The sequence below is a fragment of the Struthio camelus genome, chromosome 22 (genome assembly GCF_040807025.1).
Source record: "Struthio camelus isolate bStrCam1 chromosome 22, bStrCam1.hap1, whole genome shotgun sequence".
Lineage (NCBI taxonomy): Eukaryota > Metazoa > Chordata > Aves > Struthioniformes > Struthionidae > Struthio > Struthio camelus.
Window position 1 is genome coordinate 7,409,784 of NC_090963.1, and position 27,672 is coordinate 7,437,455.

Sequence of the window (27,672 nt, forward strand, 5' to 3'; positions counted from 1 at the left end):
AATAACTTTCTCTCCCTGGAGTGTGTTAGTGGCTGCAGAGTATGAAGCTGTGATGAACCGTCTTCCTCCTTGTATTGTGCTTCAGGCTGACTCTGGAATAGTACTTGGTAAAAGCAGGGCGGTGCTAATGGAATTGAGTGATCGAGGGATGTTTGTAGGACAGGTTTTTTTTTTTTTTTTTTTTTTTTTAAATGATGCTAAGTAAGCTCTGCAAAGAAGTTGGTACCAAGTCAGCCCTGGGCTGTGTAGCTAGTTGATGCCTAAGGTTCTGAATAGCCTTGAGGTCTTTGTGGATAGGCATCCACTTCAGAGATTGAACTGTGTACACTGCCCACTGTAGTTGATCCTCTTGCTAAAGCCAAGTAGACCATCTACTTATCTCCTGATGAGTAATGACTTTTACTAAAACTATTTCTTCTGTTCTCCAGGAAGAAGTAAAAATCTAACAAAACTTGTTTTTTTTTGTTTTTTTCTCCCAAGAAAGTCAAGGGGAAATGAAGATGTAAAGGAAAGACTGTCATGGAAACCAACCAGCATTTTGAATCAGCTCTAATATTTTTAGAAACAAGGCCATGTGCTGAAAGAATCCAGAGCAATCTTTCTCTCCACAAACTAGTTTTGGTAATAGACTGGTGATAGGAAGATGCATAACTATTACTACATATCTAATATTTAGTCTCATGAAATAATTTCCCCTGGATTATCTTACTTTGCGTTAACCTTGAATAAGAGTAAATATCCATCTTGAGAAATCCCACTGCAGTTGAGTAGCCTGGGTTACATGCTGACCTGTCAAGTCTTCCATTGTATCAGCTCCTGCGTTGATACCTCCTCAGGGCAATATATCAAGTATTCAGGAACTGCTAGTAAGCTGGACCCTAGCGCAGGCCCCTAGCTAAAGGATTCCTGCTCCCCAACTGCATCCAGTTTCCCCACTGTACCTCTTAGCGTCCAGGGCCTCAGCCTACCAGGCTCATCTCCTATTATGAGCTCTTCAGTTGAGGAAGAAGGCTTAGACTGGTGTGTTCATTTGCAGGATCTAGGCCTGATGCCGCTAATGCGAATGTTACGCAGAGCTGACAAGGATACAATTACATGTTATTTCATTGTATTTTCCATGGCACACTGCTGGGGGTGGAGAGGAGTTCTTTGAACACAGACGTGACGGAGCGAAAGAGAGAGGCAGGTGGAAGAGAAGGAATTTTGGATAAACGGTTATAGCTGCCAGATCTCCTAGTTCAAGAGAGTTTTATGGTAGCATTAGGGAAAACCAGTTCACCAGTTGTGGGATTCCTGGAGCTCTGTGGGATTCCACCCGTTCCTCTCCTCTTTTGAGTTCCAGTGCAAATCTGTAGTGGTAGGAGGAGGAGAATGGGTTTACTGTGTTCAGTATTCCCCTGTATTGAGGATATACAAAGATAGAGACTTTATCCCATCTTGTTCACTGGACTGTTTTCTTGAATTTTATATATATGTTCAGATTGTGTTCTGTTTCTGGGCATGATGGATGGGCTGACGTGTTTTCTGATAAATGCAATGAGACTTTTTTTTTGAGAAAATCCTTTCATATTATGCTGTGGAGTTGTTAGATTTAAATTATTTCTGACTGAGGTTGTGTGTATTAGAGAGAGCAGTTGTGAGGTTTGCCAAATAACGACTATAAATATAAAGATTGGGAATTTCAAAATTGAATGTTTAAAGCTAGTCACCCTGATTTGTGAAAACTCCCAATTCCCACGTAGTTTTGCAGTAATACTTTAAAATTGCACAAGTGATGCAAGGGCTTCAGGGGTCTGCCTGATATTCAACAAGCAAACAGCTGTAGTGATTTAAAAACAGAAAGACCAACCCTGAGAAGGGTGGGACGGACAGACAGACATTCTTCCAAAACCCCTTAGAGTACTCATTTTAGTAGCACCTGTCTGCCTTACTCTTGGTGTAGGTATCTGTTGTAAAATACTTAAATTTTCACATATTATCCCAACTGTTACTAGTATAGGTGTACTCTTTGAGTGGGCTTGTGGTATGAGAATATTTTAGTCCCGCTTCAACTGGTGGTGTTGCCTAAAAGCCTTCAACTGAAGTGTAAGTGGGCTGGTGATCCTGATGAAGTCAATAGACTGGGTTCTGAATCAAGCCCTAATTTGTTTGCCAACTTTTGGACCAGAGCAGATTGATACAGCAGTGACACTGAGCTGTGAAAATTGGACGAAATACTTTGCATAAACAGATTTGCTATGCAATTGCTGGGTTTCCACAGAACAGTGATGCATAGAAAATAAGGAGCAGAAAGAAGCAACTGACGATGCTAGCTAGCTGATTTTCAGATGTAAATAATTCAGCTGTTTCAAAATGATTTTTAAATTTAAATTACTGTGACATGAAGCACAAAAGATGACAAATCTCATTCTGGATGTTTTGTTTGTATTTTGAGAGAAGGGTAATCTAGGATGACAATTTGCATGCCAGGTTTTGGATCAAAACAGGTACAAACTAATGATGAATAGATGTGCATTTATGCAGCTGTGTATCTTTGTCTAAATGGAAAGCAGCTGCAGTTTATTTTGGAGGAACATTGCTTATAAAATTGCAGTAAGCTTTAGCTTTCTTTTTTTCCCCTATCTGTTAATTGACAACAGCAGCAAAAAATCTGGTGTTAGTTTTGGCTTTTGCAAGATCACCATTCGGCCCATTTTCTCTGGCTGTGAGACTTCTGCGAGATTGTTCTGCAGCTGGGTCCAAAGAGCTCAAATCTGACTGGAAAAGCAACCAGAATTAATTAGTGTATTGCATCTCACTGTAGTCAATTGAAATAGATACATGCTGGTGGAAAGGAGAGAGGTAAAAATCTCTTTCCAGCAAGATTTAGACATAACTCAATTGGGAAGGAGAGAATAATAGGACTTCTTCAGGGAGAGATGCTGGCATTTAAGCCTCTTGGAGGTGTGGGTTTTGCCTACGCTGCTTTGAGTCAGATCAAGGATAGTCTCTACCCACTGCTGCAAATTGGCCTGAAGCCCCACTTTTTCCGTCAGTCTTGTCAGTCTTGTTTACCCATTTTTATATCCCACCGGCTTCTACTGCTCATGAAGATGAAAAATTATTTTTCTTCCTACAAAAATTCTGTTCCTTGGAAAATTAAAGCTGGCACATCCAGATTTGCCTAAAAGCTACTTACAGAAATGACAAATTTTTATGGTAATTAGTTATTTTCTTATATAGAAGACCTACAATGTTTATTAAATCGGTGATCCTCTTAATTCACAGTGAGATGCTCAAGTATCTTACTACATACTAAGTAATTGTATGCTTAATACCAGTCAGTCAGCCAAAGATGGGTTTATTTAGGGATGTAAATATTGTCCATATTTTCTTCAGCAAGTAGGTGTCCATACTCTGTATGTCTGTGGGACAGTGTTAACTCTCTGAGTTAAAACGTTGCATATGTTCAAGGCTGTGACAGGCTGTGAGAGTGAGCGTCCTTGCTTCCAGTGTAATTGATAATATTGAAAGGAGAGAGCGCCTCATTCATATTTGCTGCAACATCCCTTTCCAAGGGCAGTGCTTGAAATAGCTGAACAGGAATTTGTCCCTGTGCAGAGAACTTGTAGTCTACTCAAGTCCTATAGAAACCCGTAGCGATGTTGGTTGGGATGCCTTTGAGTGAGTGCAGATGTCTGCATCTGAGCCTGGGTCATCCTAGGTTCCCTATATCAAGGGAGAAACAAATACTCCTGCAGCACGGTTACTTTTATCCTCACTTTGTTGTCTGAAGTAGGTGAACCTGCCCCGAAGTGCCTGTTTCTCTCTGTGACTATAAAAGTAGCCTGGGGTAGCACCTCAGCTATGCACACTGTACATGTCTGAAGTTAAATGAGATGAATCACTCCCTCTAACCCCATTGCTGTTAGTTAATGAGTAAAGGAACGGTGAATGGTTTTGACTTATTTTCTTTGGCTTTTTATGCTGTGGTGAAGCAGGTGTAAATTTGATCCATGTCAAGCAAAAATGAGAGTTTCAGGGAAGGGGGTAAGAAATACTCTTCCATTGTTCATCCAGTATGTGATACTGTGGCGTTAACAAGCTACCCTAGGAAGCTTTCTGCTTTTATTTGAAGCTACAAGTATCGGCTACAGCTGGAGAGAGCTGTACAGCATAGACCTACTGCCCCATTTGTTAAGACGCTTCCAATGTTATCATGGAGAGCTGTTGTTTTGATACTGAATTTCAGCACCAGTATATTTCAGTGCTGAATGCCTCGGACACAGGAGTAGAGTACTGAAATTTGCAGAAGCTGCCAAGTGGGCTTTTAGATTGAGTTGTAACTGTCTGGCCATAAAGTTTTGGGGGCAAGGACCACGTTGTTTCCATACTTTGAATAGCAGTATGCAATAGTATTCTTTTATACATAACAGCTCTTGGGAACTGTTCCTCTCAGTTCAGAGAACTTTTGGTGGCCTAATGTAGAAACATCAAAATCAATCTGGATCAGAGAAGTGGTGTAGTTACTTCTGTCGTTAGCAAATTAATTTAATTTAATACTTTTTTGTTACTGGACTGTAAAAGAGGGAATACTGAAGTGCCTCTCTTCCTCTTGTTTGAGCACTCATTGTTTTGGACGTGATCCGTGTTCTGTAGTGCATTGTATAAAACAGAAAAAAAACTACTCTGTCCTATGCTCATTCAGCTGGTCTCATCCAGCTCACTATTGAGATATTCCTGGCCAAGATCAAGGCTCATGTTTTTCTCTTTCTACTTCATGAAGCCTGTGCTGAGTTTCTTGGTTTGTCACGACTCCCTTCATAACAACCTCACCTTAGACCCCCCCCTTCCTCTAGAGCTTTGGGCCTGGCACAGGACTGCCAGTGTGTGATACTCAGTATTTGAGTCCTCTTGAGATGGTGAATGCCAACCTGAGCAGAGCTCATGACTTCTGAAAAAGCAGCTGGAGGAGGGGGAGGATGGGAAAGTAAAACAGAACAAACTAAAAAAGAGAGCTTGGACTTCTGGCCTTGTTAAACTAAATGACTACATAGAAATCCAGAGGTTTTCTGAAACCTCATGTTTCTGTCATCAAAACACAAGCAGACAGCTGTGCTGACAGATACTGCAAAAAACAAAATGAGTATTCTGGCTCTGTTTCCTGTGTTCATCGCTAAACTTGCGCGCATCCTCACAGAGAAGTTACTGAATACCAGATATGTGGCTTAAATGATTCCGAGTCTGAGATATTTCAAAGGATCAAAGCTTTAGCACGTAAGATAAAATTCTGCCCCAGGGGGGAATGTCTCTGCACTGAAGTACCATACAGCTGGATCTTGCTGAAATGTAAATTAAACAGAAATCCTGCATATATGTACCTTTTGCTCCATCTAAAGTGTGACACACACTTTTTTGTGGTATTGGAAACCATGTAAATTTGGCAAATCATTAAAAAAAAGCATCCCCATTTACAACTGAGTGTTTGCATATGCATACTGAAGAAGTTCTGGACTCCTTCAGCATAAGATACAAAAATGCATCCAACAAAAGTCATGTAGCAAGATATCAGTAGTTTTTTGTTAAATTATTATGAGAGGGGTGAGAGAATGAAATTATTGTGAGAGGGTTTTTTTTTTTCTTTTTTAGTGAGGTGAACAGAAGAGGACTAAATTGATGCAGGGGCAGTGTGTTCTTATCTTCCTGAGAGAAGCAAAAAAACCGTAAAAAAAATAAATGCTGTCATTACACATGCTGTAAGCTTTTTACACTTTGGAGGAAGAGCATGCCGTTAGGTGATAAAATGGGAAATACTGAGTTCTTTGGTACAGAAGGTGAAGAATGTTAAGCTACATCATGTGTTTGGAACTCACCCTTTCCATGCTCCATGTATGTGACGTTTATTTGGCATTATCTTTTCTCCTGGATCTAATTCTGAACCACAGGAAGTTCCCTGAACCACAGGAAGTTCCATCTGAACCTGAGAAAAAACTTCTTCACTGTGAGGGTGACTGAGCTATTGGAACAGGTTGCCCAGAGAGGTCGTGGAGTCTCCTTCGCTGGAGATGTTCAAAACCCGTCTGGATGTGATCCTGGGCAATATGCTCTAGGTGACCCTGCTTGAGCAGGGAGGTTGGACGAGATGATCTCCAGAGGTCCCTTCCAACCTCAACGATTCTGTGATTCTGTGATTTTAGTGATTCAGAAATTTTAATGTGCTCATGCACTTATACCGATAATCTCAAATATACTTTTTAAAACCTTGCCTCCCACATGAAAGCAGCTGTGTCATTGGAGTGATTTTCCACCATATTGACTACCCAACTTCTTCCAGTGCCTCTGCCTGAATCTGTGTGCACAGCTGTTTTGAAAATCAGGTACTTCACAAGGAGTCTAAATATGGAGTTTAGAAATGCATGTTAGACTCCTGCCTCTGGAAATCTCTTCTTTATAAGCAAAAAGGAGTAATGAATAAGATATTGGATCTCCTAGTGATTACTAAGAATTAGCAGGGCTCTACAACGTGGTTTAAGAAGAGATAATCACATATTAGGTCATAATCCTAAGGTTCAGTTTTACTAGTTAAAAAGGCTGAAGTACAACTTGGAAGTACATGTGAAATTTGAGCTCTGTGTCTGTGTACACACACATGTACACATGCATGCGTGCGCACGCACACAGACACAGACACACACACGCACACAAAAATATAGGCTGTTGCATGGGAGGCAGTAGCCTATGTCATACAATCAGATTTTAAGTTCCTTGCTTTCCTTTTTTGTTGCAGGCAAGAGGTGCAGATATCCCTGACATTCCAGGGGAGTTGCCACTTCGGACTTGTGGCAGCACAGCAAGTATGAAAGTGAAGAATGTGAAAAAGTAAGAACAATGTTGTTTGGTTTTCCTATCTTTGCTGGGCTTCTAGTTCTTATATCCTGGATTTTAGCTATTGTGCTACATTACAGCTAGTGCATTCTGCAATAGTTTTTGATAGTATCTTTGTCAGAGCTAGAAATCCATTCAAAACAATATGTGATATGCTAACATCATCCAAAACTGGGAACAGGAGACATTTTGTTAGCTCCCTTACCCTGTTCCTGCTATAGAAGCAAAGCTTGTTTGAGTTTTGAACCTCTCTGTTGCTGCATTTTTAAACTTCTGTGATTTCCCCCTAGAATGGTTTCACATAAAAATATATATAATTAAAGAGAAGCTCAGGCAACATATAAATTGGATTATTTTCTCCATCTCCCCATACTGAGGAAAGCTAAACAAGGACAAGTGGGTGGCCTACATATATTTTTTATTTGATATTTTTTCTCTGTTCCTTTTTTGCCTCTTCCCTGTACCTGTTCATTGAATGAGTTTTGCACAGTTTTTCTTTTTCAGGGGCGTTTTTTCTTCTCTCATATCCTAATTTTTTTTCTCCTGTGGGCTTATGTTCTTTTGCTCTCTCTTGCACGCTCTCCCACAGAATGTAAATCAACCTACTGTGCTAGTAGTAAAGGTTTCAAACCCCTAACCTGCTAATGAGTTCAAAAGTAATCAAAATTACTTGATTTGTCTTTGCTAACAATGCAGACTTGAGGACTAGAGCTGCCCAGTACTGATCTGTGCATTCAGATCACCTCTCTGTAGCATTCTGATACTGTAAGGGAAATGGCTCTTTGTTGTAGTGCTGAGCAGCCAGATGCTGTATCTCACTTCCCACTTATACTCCCGTGGGAAGAGAGAGCTAGATAACGATAATCTCATTGGCTCACCACCAGAAATATCTATAGGAGTCTATAATAGCTTCAGCAGAAGCGAGAGAGCATGTTGCAGAGCCAGAGGATCTCCCCGTCAGCCATCATTGTAGCTGGAGACACTTGGGAATAATTTTGCCTCACTTCTGAATTTTAAAAAGGCAAAGGATAAATAGCGTTTGTTCTGCACCCTCAGATACATCAACCCGGGACTGATGGGCTGTGATGCCTTTCACAGGTAAAGTTCTACTTTCCTATGTGTCTCGTGTAAGGCTGTTAATTTGCACTGCAAAAATGCATTTGTAAAGGTAGAGCGGCTTGTCCCTGCACCATTCCTTAGAGGCATGGGCCTTGGTGGTGATGAAATGTCACACAATTCCTTAAGGATGCAATGATAAAAGCCACTTTGCAATTTAGTTCTCCTTCTTCACCGAATGCCTTTCTCCACTGTTTTGGTGCATTGTATCAGCAAACCCTTCTGCTCCCTCGGCTTTAGGGTGAGAAAGCCCATGTTATTTAGCTGCATTTTGTAACAGTACTTGATGCTGAGCATTGTTTAAGAGATCTGCATCTTATGGTGTGCTTTTAATGTGCTTCAGGTTATCCTTTACAAAGGGTCATTTCCCGAAGATGGCTGAGTGTGCACATTTCCATTATGAGAATGTGGACTTTGGCAACATACAGGTGAGTTTCAGATTTCTTTTACGTACAAAACAACGTTGTGTTTGTCTGGCTACCAACTAATGTGGGGGAAACGGTGGAGGGAGCTTGACAAAGGTTTCTTGCAAAATGTTTAATAACAGGAAGTTAAAGCAATAGGATCTCTTTATTTGAATTGCTTTGATGTCCTAGGCCGGAATCTGTCCTCAGTTATGTGGCCACCCTTTTGAGACTGGAAGTGGATTTTATTTCCACTGGATATGATGATGTCACTGTTATAAGACTGCATCAAACAGTCATCATTGAGTTGTCTGTGATAACTGCATGTATGTTTTTAGCTTGTGTGTGTGTGCATGTGTGTATCTTTAAATAACTGTGTGTGTGTATTTATGTAAATATAGAATGTTAATTCAAATTTATCCGTTCTCTTCATGTTATCAGCTGTGCACTGTGTATTGCAGCCGCTGGGTCATCAGAATACAACAAGAAATTGCTAGTCAGTCTGAGTTGCTTTTCTAAAAGCGTGCAGGCTTTGTGATCCATCCATCAGAACTATAAGCTGAAGCATTTTTCACTGAGCAGTAGCGGGGGGGAGTTGAGAACCAAGAACCACTGCTATAGAGAGGGCTTATAAAGGGGGCACATCTTGTTCTGCACTTTCAGAATCAGAAATGCCTCCAGCATCTGCCAGCCAGTTAGCCCAAAAGAGGCTACAACCTTTTCACTTGTAAAACATTTCCTGTAATATAGAGTGAATTATTTACAGCCTTTTATGTTTCTGTACTTGACAGTTATACAAACCAGAATCATGCATCCTTTTTTTCCATCTCTGGAAAATTCCTACTGAGAAGATGTGCTCTAGACTTTGGGTCCTATTTGAAACCGAATTCATCCCTGTGGCAGTCCAGCACCATTGACTGGAGAGACAATATGGAGTATCTCTGCTGCAGAATATGAATAAAAGAAACAGTAAAGAAAAATTAAGGATTAATTTCTACTACTACTCACACTTAGTGGCTTTAAGTAGGTCCATTCTACTGAGCGCTATATGTACGTGTAGGTGTCCGCAGACACATACATACACGCACGTGCACACACATGTACAAAGGCACAGCAAGTTGGACAAAATAATAGGTTTAAGAAGAAACCAGTGCAAAGAGCTCGGTTCTTGCTGAAGTTTCTGGAAGATGGGCTGCTGATTTGAACTGGAGCAGTCCTCATATTTCTGAAGCAAAATATGTTTCTCTATTTTCAGTTTCTGTGAACAGGAATAGTGTGACTAATCTACATTGCTATCTTTTGTCTTCTGGTAATTTTTTGAATTGGCACCATTAATCTGTAAGTCATTTCAGAGAGAGGTTTTGTGTTGGAGTAGGTGCTGAACAGGTCTCTTTATACATATAGATGTTTTTGCATTGTGCGATCCTTTGATTTTTCTGCTCTCTTCCATCCTTCAGAGATAATAGAGGCACACAGTGCACTAGCAGACCTCCAGCATAATGTGCGTGCTACACAGATTATAACTTTTGCATGTGATTAGTGCTTAAAACATTTTGAGGACAAGTCATGGAATTCTTTTTGTGGGTTAAGCACTTATTCACATACTTTAAGGACAGCGGGTATAGTTACATGGTTGATACGCTGAGATTTCTGTGTTCCTGAGAGGAAGAAAGCAATTACAGAAGTAAAACCAGGTAATAGATTCTTTGCAGGTTGTCTTGGTGCTGTTCTGCTAACAAACCTGAGACATGTTCTGTTGGGAAGTCTTCAGAAGCAAGAGCTGGTGCAGTCTAGCTCTAATTTTTATAGTGTCATTGCTGGCATCTACAGTTTTCCATGATTCTGCTCAGTTGCTCTCTGTGCTGCCCCCCCCCGGCACAAGCAGAACCTCAACTGCTGTATTCCGGGCAGTGATCTAGCTGGGAAATTCCCCGGGGAAGGATAGCACAGGAAGGAAGAGCAATGTTGACTGTTCAGCCACATCAGGTCCCTGAGCTGTTTTGTGTCACGACGTATGTGTTGTGAGGCAGGGAGGAGAACGGTGGACAACAGCAACGTGAGAGGCGCTATGATGAAGTATGCTATGTGTTTGTGTTGGCGGAGAAGGTCACTTCTCTATTTAGACCGCTGCTACCTCTGAAGAAATGTGCACAGAACCACTGCCTTGCTCAGCCAAGTACACACTTAGCTGATTGTGTACCTAAAGTAAAGCATGCGCTTAAATACGGTGAATTAGGCCCTAAATACCAGCTCTTGTTCCTTCCTTCTTCTAAGCAAGACTTCTAATAGCTTCCCAATGTGTAATGACTTTGTAATGTGGGGGCTTTGGTCCCTACATCCGAAAGGCTAGGGCAGTACAGTATTTCCTTAGTAGGAGAAGACCAATATCAATGGCAAAACAAATGAAAGCTATTACTACAATAGCACTATTAGCTTACAGACTGAAAAATAGGCCCATATAGGGTTTATACGTTTTAATCAAGTGGCATTCATTGGTGGCTCCTTTGTGGTAGCAAAGTAAAGTAGACTAGAGAATAGCAGTAGGCTGAAATGACTTACATGTGAATGACAGCTTGGCACCTAATAGCGAATTACTGACTTGCATCTGTGGGGGTAGTGGGTGTAAACTCCTTTCAAAATCTATTCACTGTTAAAAATTTGCATAGTAGAAATGCAGTATTATCTGGCTCTGTCAGTAATTGTGTAATGCTGTCTATTAACAGCTTGGCCAACTTTCACATTGTTTTGTAATGTTTACGTCACTTATAATGTGGTCTCATAGTGCAATGGGTATTAATATCTTGGCATTTCACCTTATGAGATTGTTTTAAATTAACTTTCTGAGATGTATAAAACTGCATTTATCCTCTTCTTAACCTAGCACTGTGCTAACAAAGCTAGGTGCCTTTTGGCATGCGTTTCTCTTCCGGAGATATTTTGGTGTGCTGCTTTCAACAGCAATGTACTTCTACTTTATCCCTGTCTGGCCAGCAAGACAAATGTTGCCTGAGTAGGAAATTATTGGTTTACCAGGCAAAAGCTATGTTAATGGCAAGGGTAGTTGATGTCAATGCTGTAGTAATAGGGCGTGCATTATGGATCTCAACAGTGCCAGCAATTCACTGGTATTTTGTGGAAATTAATTACATTTATTATTGCATTTATTTCTCAAGTGTACCTCATTGCATTTTTAATTCTACAATGAAAGGCCAGGTTCTGCGTGATACATTTACTTTAGTCTAATGTTGGGTAAATGTTTCTGAGTTTTGATTAGCAGGAACAGAACTGTGGTTCAGCCTTTGTGGCCTGCGTCTCAGACTAGATTGTCTTAGCTAGATTACTCAGCATCGGTTAGGTAGGTTCTGCTGGCTTCCTTCTCTCCTTAGCTCTGCTCCCTTTCCACAGTTCTTGGCTAATGTCGATCTGTGATGCCTCTGCTGTCTCTAAAGCATCAAAATTCAATTTATCAATATACAAAGCAAATATTGCTTTATTGCTATACAGGGCATCTTAAAGTTCAGTTAAGCACCAAGTAGGGAGTCAGAAGTCCTTGGTGTCTCTCCCAGGTCTTCTGTTAACGTTTAATGCATTTAGGCAAAAGAACTAACCATATGTTTAGCCACAGAAGTCCCTTAATCGTACCAGTGGAACTTCAGAGAGTGTGCTTAGCATCACTTTCAAAGGCAGCTTGTTGAATTTAAGCATGATTTCATGGTGTGCTAGCTTTAAAAGCTTAATTCTTAGGAGCTAGGCATGTTCCTGCACCATACATTGCAGTGCAGCTAGCTGAACTAACACCAAAAGACTTGATGTGTACACACTGAGCAATGCAGCATCTTCTGGACACTGGTTGTCAACGCATGAGCATGGTCCTGAGCCCAGGCTAATTTTATTGCATGGTCCAGGCTCTGTGATTTAGCTATGTTCAAGCTAAGTCATTCACAGGTAACTGGAGCCTGCAGTTGTATCACATAGTCTCACTGGCTTTTAGTAAGTTTTAAGGCTTGTTTATATATATGCGTGGAACTATTTTAACAAAACTTCCATATCACTAAGTGATAGGCAAAGCAGAATGATTCCCCACTTAAATTGGGAAAACGTAATGCTATTTATGTTAGTGCACTGTGACATTAATAAACAAGAGAAATAGTGTTTAAGTATATTGTAAGTCTGTTCTTGCTAGAAATAAAGATTCTGTTCTTCTCTTGAAAAAAATTAAGAAATTTTCTTCGGTTGATTGAGTTTTAATAATGGAATATAAACACCTGACCAACTCGGTGGTTTCCAGATAATATTGTTTGCTCCCTCAGAAACCCAGCAGTAGAGGAGAAAAAGGTGCTGTAACGCACATTCATATTGCTTCAGTAGTCTTGTATTTGACACCAATTTCCCCCTTCAAATAGCAAGGGCTCTGTGTATGCGTGTTTGTGTTTATGTAGCCGCATTCTAAAGATAAAACCCAAGAAAAGAATATATGTCAGAATAGGACTGGATTACTGTGTGTGGGAGATGCTCTCCTCCTTATCTGTTAAGCCCTGGCGTTGCAAGTGGTAGGAGCATGTTATCAGTGGTCAAGGAAGTATTTGAACCAGAATCACTTCCGCCTGCGGAGGCATCAGCTGCCAGGAATTCCTGTTCTGAGCTTAGCAGTATTGTTTGCTGTGTGAATGCCTTTGGCAAGCTGCAACTTTCCAGCCAAGGTGACAGGCTGCATTTCAGTGGTGGCTGTGGTTTAAGTCTGTAATAGTACTTTCTGTTGGGTCTTAAGAGTTACAAGTATTGACAAGTTCAGTTCTTGTTGTGCCTTTTGTCAGCAAAGCCTGTTGAGAAGATCTTTTTGAGGGTCGTCGTCTTTTGGTTTGCTTTTTTGGTTTTATTTAATAATGCTCCTGGGAAAGGACTGGGGAGGGGAATGTGCTTGTGAAGGTCTCTCTGTTAATCATAAAATTTCTTACTGTAACAGACTGCAAAGGAAACAAAAACAGTGAATCCTGAGCAGATGTCCTCCTCTGGGTTTAACAGGAGTAGTTTAAGATGTTTCTGCCACAGCTAAAAGTCCTCTACATAGATCTGCTTGAAGCAACAGGAATGAGGGAGTGCTCTCCGATCTGCGTCTGTGTGAAGTTGGACAGTTTAGCTCAAGTCTACTTCCATCAGTGATTTTAAGCTAAGCCTGCTCACTGCCTTTAGTGTAGGAGGGATTGCTCATTCTCTCAGCTCTTCTGTGGGCACGACGGTCTTCAGCAGCTCGGCAGTCAAGAACAGCTGCAGGCTGTAACCTCTTCATTTATTCCATCCATTTGCAATGCGTTTAAAGAGAAAGAAATATTTGTTTATAAAAGCACCAACTTGAAACAACAGCCCTCGACTCATTCGCTTCTGAAAGAGGGAAACGCAGAGTAAAAATCACAAAAACGGGCCTCTGTTTGGCTGCATATTGGTGCCATGGAAGACATAGCTTTGTCTTTAAAAATGTCTGAGTGGTTGCAACATGCATATCCATAGGGTGCATGAAATGGTGCTCCGTTTTAGTCTGTCTTCCATCTCCAGATGGTGTTAACGTCCCCCCAAAATGACTGTCTTACTCTGACAATGGTATGTTCCCCTTCTCAAAACCAGCGCCCTCCTCCCCTCCCCCCCTGCACCCCCCCCCGTCTTTTCCAGATGGTTTCTTTACTATTGCCTTCTAAAGTAGTAGGGGATGGTGTTGCAAGGGCTGCTTCACGGGCATGGGTGTATAAAAACAACTATGTTCATAATGTATGTGGAAACTGCTTCTATTAACTTAATAATTCCAGCCACAACTCCCTGAAAATTGGTGCAGTCACTTGCCAAGATCAACAGAGTTTTAAAATTTGGAGTTTCTAGGCCAAGCTTCTCGATGCCAAAGAAGTTAGGAAAATATTCAAGTAAGTTCACCTCAGTTGTTGGATTCTTATATTTCCCAGTCTTGCTTCCAGCTTGCAGCTAACTCCTCTGAAGAATTCTTCCCTGGAACAAGATCACACCTGTGAAATTCCAGTTTGCTTGACTTTCTTCCAGTGAAACAAGGAGAAATCCATCATGGGTTTTATAGTAGAAAGACAACTTTAAGTATGGAAGAGTTGCTGTCTCTCCATAATACATCACTGTTGGTGCTAGCCTGTTTTCTATTTATTTTGCAATGGTTGCTTGCTGTAGGCAGGACTAACAACCTTGTTAGTGATCCATCTTTAATGGGCAAGATTCACATAAGGTGTCTGTCACTTTATGAAGCCCTCTCAAAAAATGACAGCATATAACTTTCTGGCAGAACCCTGTGTTCATCATTTTGCTCAAGGAGTGGATGATCCTCTGAAGAAAGAGGAGTTATTACTTGTGAGAGGTAGAGGTGTTGTGGTCAGAGGAGACTGTTAGTTAGGGAGAGCTATCCCTCTTGCTCTCTGTCTCAGCGGGGTGTGCACGCTCATGAGTATTTGATGGTGTAATACCGAAATGTATGTGAACAACCAACTTCAGGCTAGTTTGGGCTTTTGCTGATGTCCTCGTGTGTCTAGCTGCTAAACCATTCCTAAAGCATAATATATGCTTTGCTTTCTCCTTCTTCCCCTTACCTGACAGTAACCGGAATCACTAGTATATAAATCTGTTTCTTTCTTTTATAAATTAAAAGTTAATTTACCTACCATTACTCAACTGGGTGGTTACTGAATTGCCTCTCACAGAGGAGAGTTTTTTTTCTGGTCATATTTATTCAATTGGCTCTCTGATTCCATATGTGCCCTTTAATTTAAGCTGCTCATCTCTGTGTATAAATGGAAAGGTAGAATATAATCCACAAATACTTGTTAAAAGCAAATGAGAAATTTTTACCTGTTGATACAGTTGAACCGGTATTTTGGGTCTCGTTTCTGCAAGAGGCTGCAGGTTATTGGCTAAATTTGCCATCTGGACCCAACCTGCAAGAAGCGCAGGGAGGTGCTCCCAAAGACTGAGAGACCTTTATGTCCAGTTTGGATTTGGTTCTAAATATCGGTGTGCTGCAAAGTGTCTGTATAGCCATTTAATGTGGTCTGGGCACTTGCACATCCTACTTGCCGAATATGGCGAACCTTTCTCAACAGATACTTCCTGGAAAACATATTTTGAGTCTTTTTAACTGTGTGAGGCTTCCTACCTCCATTTTCTCCCTTTGCCTTCAGACACTTTCGTAAGTTTATGTAGAACAACTCATTTTTCCTCTAGGAGTGTGTCACAAGAGAAGAATGGAACTCAGTGCATTTTTTCTGCGTCTGGGACAAAATAGCAAATCTTGGATGTTGTGTTTACTGGAGGATTTTGAGTATCCCCCCCACTCTATATCTGCTTCTTCTTTTGCTTATAAGAAAGGTCACTGTGCAAATGTGCTTGAACGTTTTTTTCGGACTTTAATATCTTTAGATAGGTATCTTTTATTCATGTGCCGAGTACTAGCAGGCCAAAATTATTCCAGGGAAGTCTGTGTGTACTTGGCTCTTCTTTGCAAATGAAGACTTCTGGCGCTCAGATTTGAAAAAGTTGACCTCCTGCAGAAATCCAGATTATTTTTACCACCTGCATTTAACGCTGAAGATATAGCAAGATTGTGTGTGCCACTTGGTACATATTGCTGTTGGTGCATAGTGGCTATTTGATGACACAAGTAAATCTTAAAAGTGGCTATAATAAGCCCCACTGTTAACTTTGGCATTGACCTCCTGCTGTTTGCCACTATCATAAATCATCTTTAGCAGTATGTCACAGAAACGTATAAAAATTGTTTTAATTAGTAACTGGAGCAGAGTTGTGTTGGAAAATTTTTCTTCCTTGCAGTTTAATGACCTGAAAAAACAGAAAGATGTATTAGGTGTATAATTAAAATATATTAAAAATGTATAAAAAGAATCCATGTACTCCAGAAAAATAATCCCTATTTCACTAATGTTTCATAGCTGGAGAGAGGATTAAAACTCTTATACTTTTATATATAGTAAGTCGTACTGTTTAACAAGAACAATGTTAAAATACTTCATAATATGTCACTTGTAGTTGTGATTTTAATAACCAGCAAACTTCATGTTGATATGATCCCTGAGATTTATAGAGGTTTTTGTTCTTTGGTGGAGGTTTGACATGGCAGTGGATATATTAGCTGTTAAACCAAGCATCAGTTGGAACATTTACATTTTGTGTTTACTGTACCTGCTTACGAAAGGGTAGTTAGTTTAGTTTGTATTCACGTGCCAGAATTTTGGGGGTTTGATGACAGACTTGGCAACTCGGAGATCGCAAGTTAGACTACAAGTTTCTAATCTACTTGTTCATTTGCTTAACTTTCCGACGGTGTGTGTGTACCTTTGTGCTGTAGTATAAGCGTTTTCACCGAGTTCCAGTTCAGAAGTATGGAGGGATATAGCCTGATCTTGCCACATTTGTATACCTGCGTTTCTTTATTTGCAGATTGCTGCTGGTTAAGGTGTGTCTATGTAAGAGTTGCCAGATACGGTCTGTCTCCCAGAACCTTGGGGAGATTATTTACCAGTGATGGTTGTGTGATCCGGTTTCCAGGTGGTTTTCAGTCCTCGAAAAGCAGCACTGCTTTCCCATCTGCTTCACTCAGTAATATAATCTCACAAGGGCATGTGATGTTGTGAAGTCAAGATTGTTCTCTCATTGTAAAATCGGGGAAGAGTTGTCTCTGAGTGCTCGGGAAGAAGCTTGTCACTGCACTCATGCTTTGATAACCTATCCTGTGAAGCAAGGAAAGGCAGAAGAAAGCACTTGAAGTAATGGCATTTAGATACTACATGTGAAAATGTTTGTTGTACAGTGGCAAGTTTTCTTGTGCAATCTATTTAGCTGCATATGTATCAGCGAGGATGCTTCTAGATCTGTTAATCTGAGACCCGAGTTTTGCTGTATGCTTTAACTTGCAACAGAGCCATACCTGTGCAAAAGTTTTCCTGCAAACCCACACTTTCCCAAGGGTCAGGGTTCGGACAAATGTTTAGTTTTATAAAGGGTGGACATCTACACGCGCGCATATCCTCACCCACACATACTATTAGGATGTCTAGGAGGCATTTAAACAAGTTTATAGACTTTGGTTTTGTTGTTTTTATCCCTTGCTGTGGCATGTGTGGGTAAACATGACGGGCTTCTGTTTCTGTGTCCTGCAGGCAAGGCTCTGACCTTCAGGTGTCTTGGGTGTTCATATGAAGAAGCCATTTGATCTCCATCATGGATTCCAAAGATACCAATTGCTTATTTCCTGTGATTTTTCACTTTTGACTATTGTCCCAACAGATCCTTCAAATTCAAGTTGCTCTTTTTCTGGTAAAGGCAGTATAAAATTGAATACTTTCATTACACATCATCTTGAAGAAGTTTAGCAATGTACTCATGGTTTGGTGGGTATTTGATAAAATATTTGGAGGAAGAAGCATGTGATGCTTGCTGCCTCTTGAAGAATCCCTCTCCTAAAATATAATGTTTTTTAGCTCAAGTGAAACTAGCAGAACAGAATTTGACTCTAGTAAGCAGTTTTTCTTTTCTCCACCCCTCTACTGTGTGAATGAAAGAAACATTAACAAAAACTAAATTACTTGCTATAGTACATATTTTCAATGCACAAGATCTCCCCTGTTACCACCCTAAATTTCATAAGTTTTTTCTTGGGAATAGAACCTTTGAAAGAAGAAAAGCTTGTTTAGGTCTATAGTCTGAAGTAAACCGTATTTGATCAGATTATGCTATCAAACTGATATCAACACTGTTTTCAAAATGTACATGGTTAAAGGCCCATCAAGTGTTATTCTGAATGATCAGGGCTTTGGTTTGTGAGTTGCAGTCAGAGCTGACACCTCTTAACTGCACAGTGAGCCTTTGGCACCAGTCACACTGAGAATTACACCAGTAATAACTTAGAGGGAAGACTGTTGCTTTATAAGTACCAGTAAACCCGGTATTGTAACAAGTTGGAAATAAAAATGTATAGTGCCATGTACTTTATATATATAATGTTTAGAATCTGTGAACCTTCCTTTAAATTAAGTATGTTCTTTTGGAAGATTGATGAAGCTTATAAATACGGTTCTAAAACAAACTGCCTATGAGAACATCTCACTTTTTGGGTAGGCGTTATTGTATGATCCTGGTAATTTATGTTTAGATACTATAAAAGTTCTCTTGAGTTACCTTAATATTCAGTGCAGCTATATAAATGCTCTTTATGGTTCTAGAGTGTCATCTTTATTTACTTCAAATATGACATGTCCAAACAGTCAGGCTTTAAAATGACTGATTATGGACCAAGTTCCCATTTTTCAGCCTGAAGTAGTTCAAAAACACGGAAACAAGATATGTTATTTTTACAATGTGAGTTCAGGATTTTATTTTGAAATGTTGATAAACTAAATAATAATTCCATATGTGCTAAGTCCTGCAATAATTATAGGTGTAGCCTGGAGTGAGCAGGGAACCCACTGGGACCTGGAGCCTTGGTATAAAAAGGATTCACATGAAAGAAAGTGAATCATCGTATGGGAACAAGTGTGCTGGGTTGCCAAGGGGAGGGAGTCTATGGAGTGTTTGAGTATAGTGAGGGTATGAGACTTGAGAAGAATCGGAGCCTGATGCAGCGTCCGCTGCCGTGTTCCTTGTCTTATGGCTGGCTCAAGGTTTGATTTAATGTTGAGTTTTTTCCATTTGTTTAAAGATTGAGTAAAAGCTAGATTTGATTTGGAAACTCTGGAGAAGTGAGCTCTTACGCTAGTGCCGGCATTTTGAATTATTAATGAATTTTAGCACTAACGTTAGGGCTGTGATGTGCACTTTGAATATAGACAGGCTATATTGGTTTTTATTTCCCCTGGTACATGGTCTCTGTGTTTCTTCAAGCTCTTTTAAGCCTCTCTTTATTCCTCGCTTTCTAGCTACTTTAAGCTAGGGAGAATTTAAACCTAAGCAGAAGATCTTCTTTTTAGAGCCTATTGGTGCTGTTGGCACCAATGTGTGGTGTTGGTGTTGGGAAATCAGAGCACATAGTGAAGCTCTTGTCTTTCACTAAGCTGTGGAGACGGCTCTTCTGCCTCTCCTGTCCAAAGGATTCATAGTCTGGTAATAAATATGGAAACACAATTCCGGGATGGGTGGTAGGAAGCGAGGATGCAAATTCAGTAGCTTAGAGCTCTCCAAACAATGCATTAAGTACTAAAGACGCTTATCACCTTGACTGAAGGTACACAGAAGATGAAATATATACCAAGTATCTGCACTGCAAGGAATGACTTGAGAGCCAAACCATCAAGGAGGAAGGCATCTTTTTTAAAAGGTTTAAAGATTACCTGCAAAGCTGAAAAGCACTTTTTTATGTCCTAGATTTGAGATTATGAGCATGGCTTTTTATTTATCTCTTTTTATTTATCTCTTTTATTTATCTATTTTATTCCTCTATTCTATTCTCCTCATAGAACTGCAAGATTATCATAATTTGTATATCTACATATGTGTTTGTATTTATGTTTTGGTTTGCTTGCCCTTGCATTTAGTTTTTCTTTTTGAAATTCGCTTTTCACTCGTGTCATAGGAAAGGAGAACTCTGAGCTCTGCCTCTTTGTGAGAGCGCCTCTGGTCCAGAGGTACCTTGTTGCACCCTTAACGCTACTAACGATTGACAGAGGATCATCTTTGCTATAATTTTTCCTTCTGCTGTCTCCTGCCATGCACCAGTTAAAGGATTGTGCCAGTCATGATTGAGTCTCTCAAGCTTTCCCTAAAGAACAAGTAAGCATTAGGCTATTTTCAGGTTTAAAAAAAAAAAAAAAAAAAAAAAAAGTAAACTCTTTGCTCCATTGGAAAAACACCAGAATTTGTCTCGACCATGTTGTGAAGCAATTTTTCATGGATAATGTAATCAGTAGTGTGGGGTTGTCTTTGTTTGTTTGCGTTTTAAAGACAAAATAGAAGATTTTATTCTGAATAGGTAGCTGTGGGAGAAGACCCAATTTAGTAACTTCTCATCGTGTGTCCAGCTGACATTTTTATTACCTTAAGGGGTTTTTATCTGCTTAATTTCTGCTTTTTTAGAACTGTCCATGGGAAGGCTAGGTCAGACTTGCAGACTTCTCATGAGTAAATTAAGTAGAAACTTTTAAACAGGAATATGTGTTAAATTAAAAAGCAGGTCTTGTGCTACTCCATCCTTTTATAACAAGAAAAAACTACAGCTCTTTCTTGCCTCTAAAATAGTGCTTTGTCCTTCAATGCCTGCTGTGCTGCTGGGAGCGCTCTATAAGAAGTGAAGTATTTTTAAGATTAATTACCCATAATTACTATTCAGTCCCAGAGAGGCCAAAAATAATAGTTGCTTCTAATTGTAACTGGTTTTTTGAAGCCTGCTAATTAGAAGTTTACCTAATTATGTCCAAAACTTTGCCACCTTTGGCTGCAATCTTGTCAAAAGTGAAGTTAAGCAATGTTAGGGTTGGTCAATATTTGAACTGGAAATTTCTTGTTTTGGCTCAGATTTCTCAGTAGTTTCAATAAATGATTATCTTTCCTTTAACTTAATTCATAAGTCGTGCTCCAGAGACATTGTGGCAGTGGGCATGATAGCTGAGGAATTCAAAAGTGACTTATGTCGTGGCATTTCCAGTGTGGGACCCTTAAACATAATAAGATTTTCTCAAAAAAGCTGAGTATCCATCTTCTGAACATTGGTTCCGTTTAAGGTCTTAGACTCTCAAAATCATTGTCTACCTTTGAGGGTCTAACCCAGTTTTTCTACCAAGAAGTGTTCCAGTTAGATGTCAAAGGCATTTCTGATCCTGGGCTTTATTCTCATATGCATTAAGTTTCCTCTGCAATTAAATCTATACCTGCTTTGAGGTTCTTTTGAACTTCTGGAGCTCTCCAAAGAGAGCCATGATTGGATCTAAATCCAAGTTGTGTAACTAAATTTGTGCTTTCTTAGTTCCCTCAGCGTGCTTACTTATTAAATATTCTGCTTCACTCTCCCTCTAAACCATTTTTGCAAGGCTGCCTTTTAAGATTATGTTATGGAGTATTTTGATATGATTTGTTTTGAGTCTCCTTCGATTTGGATGTATTGTAAGAGGTAGATGAAATAATTGTTATAAGCAGTGAAGCCTGAATTATGTTAAAAGAGGTGTTTGTGCTTTTTCTTGATTCCTCCACCCCCAATCTGTTGTATCGTAATTTTCTTAATCCATCTGTCATCTCTTTGGTTGCTCAGGAATAGGTGAAATGTCGAGAGTATTCTGACCTGGTTTTAGCAGATGTTTCACTGGTGCTCTTGAGAGTTTGACTGTAAACTTGTTGTATCCTTTAATTAAAAGCGAGCCTTCAGTGAGGCCATTTTATCTAGCAGATACTTCAGTGATGTTTTGATTTAAAACCAAACCCCCCAAAAGTATTTGTTGTTTTGGCTTTTAGAGTCTGAGTATTGCTTCCTCTCTCAACTGGAGTTAACTTTTATGCATTACTAATTTATAAAGATGAAGAACCTGGGTCCTTCATAGTCTCTTTTAAAAACACCATGGATGATGTTTCAATTTTTTTATAATGATTTTAAGAAAAATTAGGAGAGGCAGCTTAGATATTTAACAACAGAAGAGCCATATACTCTTACAGTTCCTTATTGTGTATCATATTGATCAATTTTTATTTTACCTTTGAGATCAGTTAAGATAGGGAAGATGTAACGTGTTTTCTGTTTTCTGTGTATGTGTCTTGCAAATCGCTATTATCAGATTAAGGATAAAACAGCCACTGTAACATAAGCTATAGCTGCAACAGTAGCAATGATACTTAATCTCATTTTTTACCATACCATGCCTTTGAATTAAAAACGTGTGGACGTTTCAGGCCTTATACTGTAAAGTATGCTGTGTCTGTATACGCCAGCGTGCCCCAGGCTGCCATTCATTCATATGTTCAGGTCTATGCTTGAAGACAGTCTGAGTTACAGACAGGACTGTAGCATTTTACATCTTGTGTTTGTATATGTATGTGTTTGTGTGTGTATTTTCTCTGTCTAAAATTTACATGCTAATCAGAATGGTAGTCATAGTAAGGGTCTTTAAAACATGCAAGATTAGGATTTGGGAGAAGTATGTAAGAGAGTGGCAATGCTATTTCTGATGTTTTCTCTTGCTTTGTTTTCACTGCTAATTTTTTAGTCACTGGACTTGGATTTAAAGATCCATACAACATGGTCCAAAGGCCTTGTGAGTTAACAAAGACAAATTCAGTTCAGTTGGCTTTCTGTCAGTGCTGGAATGGCTTGAGACAAGTAAACAGAAAAGGCTATTTTCCGTAAGCAGATGGAATGACCTTCCTAAGGCAAGAGGAGAATGTGAAAGAGCCCAACAAATCAGGTCGTATACACCTGATACAAATTGATTACATAAAATCCTCCTTTCTTTAATTAATCTGTTTGTTTGTCTGATTACAATATTACTTACTTCTTCCTCCCTTGAGCAAAATCTTATATTAACTGTGGTCATTTAGACAAGTCATTGCATCAGTGCTTTTTGTAGTTGAATATTTATTCTGCGCAGAATTTTTGGTGATCTGTCATTTTCTTTTGGAAACTAAGTGACTAGTACAAAACTTGAAAAAAACAATGTAAGAAAGCAAAATAAGAATTTAAATACTTCATTTATGCATAGTATGGAATTACTTTGGGGCCTGTCTTTTAGAATTGTTCTGCTTTGGGTTCCCTTGCATAAAGTAGTGTTTTCTGGTTTGAGAGCAGCAAAGCTTGAGAGACATGGCACTGCTGGAAAGAGTCCGGTGGAGGGCTACAAAGATGATGAGGGGACTGGAGCATCTCTCCTAGGAAGGAAGGCTGCAAGAGCTGGGCCTGTTCAGCCTGGAGAAGAGAAGACTGAGAGGGGATCTCATCAATGTATACAAATATCTAAAGGGAGGGTGTGGAGAGGATGAGGCCAGTCTCTTCTCTGTGGTGCCCAGCAACAGGACAAGAGGCAATGGGCACAAGCTGAACCACAGGAAGTTCCATCTGAACCTGAGGAAAAACTTCTTCACTGTGAGGGTGACTGAGCATTGGCACAGGTTGCCCAGAGAGGTCGTGGAGTCTCCTTCGCTGGAGATACTCAAAACGTGCCTGGAGGCGATCCTGTGCAATGTGCTCTAGGTGACCCTGCCGGAGTGGGGGGGGGGGGGGGGGGGGGGGATTGGACTAGATGATCTCCAGAGGTCCCTTCCAACCTCTGATTCTGTGTGATTCTATAATTTATCATTGCTACCCCTGATCACTTGTCCAGTGACTTCAGGATTTGGCTGTTGAGCATGTTTTTCATTTCACCTGGCCAGGGAGGCACTGAGTCATATTCCTTGCTGGACAATAGTGTCAATCCAAGGTGTTTTTAGGGATACTATTTCAGATTGGTTTATACTATTACTCTTTTCCTCATTATTGTGTTTTAAAGACTGGTAACATTTGAATTGTAAAGGCACATTTCCATTAAGTCTGCAGAAAGTTTGACTAAGGTATATAGGATTCTGCTCTCCATGGAGAACAAGCGTGACATGTGAACAGGGATCTTATAAGCTTCCAGATAGGATGTTCCACAGTGGCAGCATTATACCAAAAGCTTTTTTCTCCCGAGAGTGCGGTTAGATGCTTAAACTCAAGACTAAGAGCCCAGCTCTGCAATTCCAATGGCAAATGCTCACCAGAGTTTGCCAGATACAGGTCACACTGGAAACAGGTCTGTATGTTGTTTAAAAAAACCCCTCAGAATCAAACTCCTTCCCTGAGCTGTCATCTGAGAAATCTAAAGGTTAAAATATTCTCCTCGTTTCTTTACTGTTTAATCTTCTGCCTCTGGCATCATAGCAGAATTTTCAAGAGTGAAAATCAAAACAGGTTCAGATCTGTCTGTGACCCCTTATGCAGTTTACCTGTATTTGTAACTCTTGAAGTCCTTACTTTTTGGACAACCAGTTAAAGTTGCGATACATGGCTTAGAAAACCAGCACATGGTTTATGAACAGACTATTTCACAAAAATAGAAATAATCCTATTTATTAAGCTTTTTCAGGATAATTTCTTTAATGTTGTGAATTTAAGAGATTTTGCTTTACTGTTTTTTTTGGTGCTCTTCACTGAGTAACATACAGGAGCTGTGTTCTTTTTATCTGCAAAAAGCATTTTTCTTCCTCCCCTGGGATTTTGGAAGTATATATGATATACTGCTTTTGCCCCATGACATAAATAATCTCTGGCAGGCAAGTAATGGGGTAATTCCTGTGTGTACTTGTGTTCTGGAAAATACAGTTTCATGATTTCCAGTTGGCCTTTCTGTGTCTGAGTATGTAATACATTTACATATAACCACTGGAAAAAGACAGTGTTAATGAAGTGCTTATGGTCTCTAGTGACAGAAAACGTCAGAGGTTAGATTTCACACTGCCTTGTGCTTCATGATACAGTCTTTATTTATGCGATCACATGCTGTTTTTCAAATGGTATGGTGTTGTGCAATTGCTCTCCTGCCTACCTGATCCCTGAGGTGCCTTGGCATCACTGGTGGCACCCCTGGGAAACTGGAAGACTGTTTCTCTTATTTTCCTGGCACCTTATTCTCTCCTGCAATCCTTTGCTCAAGTGGATAGTCCATTTGACCTCAATGTCTCGCTGTAAGCAAGCTCTTACTAGGGACTTTGTAGTCAGAACTTAGCAGGAGTGCTTATTTAGCAACTTGTGACTGACAAGGCCAAAAGAAGCTCCTAAAACGTGCGTGCGCACGCACACACACACGCCCCTCGTTCATTTTTTGTTAGCCATGAAGTTGCAATTAATATTTAAGAGGATGCTTCTCAGTGCAATGTTATGAGTTTGATTTTCCAGGACTGTTCCAGGCTTTCTAAAGTAACATCTTCAAAAAAAGGTATTAAACTTGATCATAAAATCAGATTAAAAATTTGGGAAGTTTAAAAATAAGCCTCATTTTTAGTTAGATGCTTTTCTCTGGTAACCTTTAAGTGTGCACGTACCTTCAAGCCTTTCTCAACAATAGTGAAGATCAGAAACATTTTGTTTGTTTAAAGAAACTTGAGTTTTTCACATAATTCCTAAGACTTACGGCTTCATCAGGAATGCTTTTATCGTTTTTCCAACTCATTTACTGTAGAACTGAAAATGAGTGGCAGTAGTGTCAACTATTTCATTTTTACTGGCTGCATTGTACCAGAGTAGTGCCTTTCAGCAGAATTATTCAGGCTAGAACCATACATATCGACCGTTATGCAATTTCAGAATGAGAGTAACAGAAACCTGAGATGAAACATCTGATTTTCAGTCTCTCTTTAGATATTTTCCTCATTGATTTGGTTTAGATAAAGCCAAAAATCCCCACTCAGTTAAGGGCTTCAGGGTGTCCTGGCTGGATTAACAGTATCTATGTATTGGTACCCATATTTGCCCCTGTTGAACACCTCTTTTTTGGCAGAAAAAAAATGCTAAATCTAATGGTAAAGATGTTAATCCTGTTTTCACTGTTCAAATAAGTAGTTACCTCAAGTTTATACGGATCTGGCAGAGGGGAGAAATTGGTCTTGTCTCTCTCCTTTGTCTTTCTAATCTTTAATACTCCCTGCCCCAACTGTTGTGCAGTGTTAACATGATCGCTGTAAATATACTAATGGGCATGAATATAACCATATGTTGTATTCTGGAAAACTTCTTTCATGGGTTGAGGATAATTTCTTCAAATGTTACAGCTACTTTAAATGGCTCTGAATGTTTTTGTCATAAATACAGTCAGGCCTTCCTACACAAGGCCTAATTGTGTCATGTAACTGTATAATTATAGCATAATGTAAAATCTCATATAAAAACATAATATGTGTGTAGGAGGAAGACTTTTACAGTGCTTTGTCTTAATTGTTTTATGCTCATCCTGCAACTAGTATAAATGTTTCTCTTGAATTTGGGCAGTATTTATTTTTCAGAGCCGGGAAGCATTTGTGATCACAGAATAGTTGAGGTTGGAAGGGACCTCTGGAGATCATCTAGTCCAATCCCCCCCCCCGCTCCGGCAGGGTCACCTAGAGCACATTGCACAGGATCGCCTCCAGGCACGTTTTGATTATCTCCAGCGAAGGAGACTCCACGACCTCTCTGGGCAACCTGTGCCAATGCTCAGTCACCCTCACAGTGAAGAAGTTTTTCCTCAGGTTCAGATGGAACTTCCTGTGGTTCAGCTTGTGCCCATTGCCTCTTGTCCTGTTGCTGGGCACCACAGAGAAGAGACTGGCCTCATCCTCTCCACACCCTCCCTTTAGATATTTGTATACATTGATGAGATCCCCTCTCAGTCTTCTCTTCTCCAGGCTGAACAGGCCCAGCTCTTGCAGCCTTCCTTCATAGGAGAGATGCTCCAGTCCCCTCATCATCTTTGTAGCCCTCCACCGGACTCTCTCCAGGAGTGCCATGTCCCTCTTGTCCTGGGGAGCCCAGAACTGGACACAGTACTCCAGGGGAGGCCTCCCCAGGGCTGAGTAGAGGGGCAGGATCACCTCCCTCCATCTGCTGGCAACACTCTGCCTAATGCACCCCAGGAGACCATTGGCCTTCTTGGCCACAAGGGCACACTGCTGGCTCATGTTTAACTTGTTGTCCACCAGCACTCCCAGGTCCTTCTCGGCAGAGCTACTTTCCAGCAGCTCAACCCCCAGCCTGTCCTGGTGCAGGGGGTTCTTCCTCCCCAGGTGTAGGACCCTGCACTTGCCTTTGTTGAACTTCAGGAGGTTCTTCTCTGCCCAGCTCTCCAGCCTGTCCAGGTCCCTCTGAATGGCAGCACAGTCTTCTGGGGTGTTAGCCTCTCCCCCCAGTTTAGTATCATCAGCAAACTTGCTGAGGGTGCACTCTGTGCCTTCCTCCAGGTCACTGATGAATACGTTGAACAAGACTGGACCCAGGACTGGCCCCTGCGGGACACCGTTAGCTACAGGCCTCCAACTAGACTCCGCACCACTGATCACAACCCTCTGAGCTTGGCCATCCAGCCAGTTCTCAATCCACCTCACCGTCCACTCATCTAGCCCACACTTCCTGAGTTTACTTACGAGGATATGATGGGAGACAGTGTCAAAAGCCTTGCTGCAGTCCAGGTAGACAACATCCGCTGATGTATAGTTAAAAATCAGGGGAGTTGCAATAATTAGCGAAGAATGGTAGAGCTAAAGCAAGAATGCTTTGTTTGGTTTTTATAACTGATGCAAACATTTGGTTTCAGCA

General features: G+C 40.4%; 1 protein-coding gene across 11 annotated transcripts in view; it reads left to right on the top strand.

Annotated features, from left to right (window-relative positions):
* Nucleotides 1-27,672, top strand: part of ARHGAP32 (Rho GTPase activating protein 32) — a 290,155-nt gene that overhangs the window by 130,498 nt on the left and 131,985 nt on the right. For 8 of the 11 annotated variants that reach the window (XM_068916538.1, XM_068916537.1, XM_068916544.1 and 5 more), the window contains 3 exons: nt 6,767-6,858; nt 7,921-7,962; nt 8,324-8,408. In XM_068916538.1, the coding sequence (XP_068772639.1) occupies nt 6,767-6,858; nt 7,921-7,962; nt 8,324-8,408 (219 nt within the window). The remainder of the gene's footprint in view (nt 1-6,766; nt 6,859-7,920; nt 7,963-8,323; nt 8,409-27,672) is intronic. The other 3 variants (XM_068916543.1, XM_068916547.1, XM_068916548.1) reach the window with 1 other exon arrangement.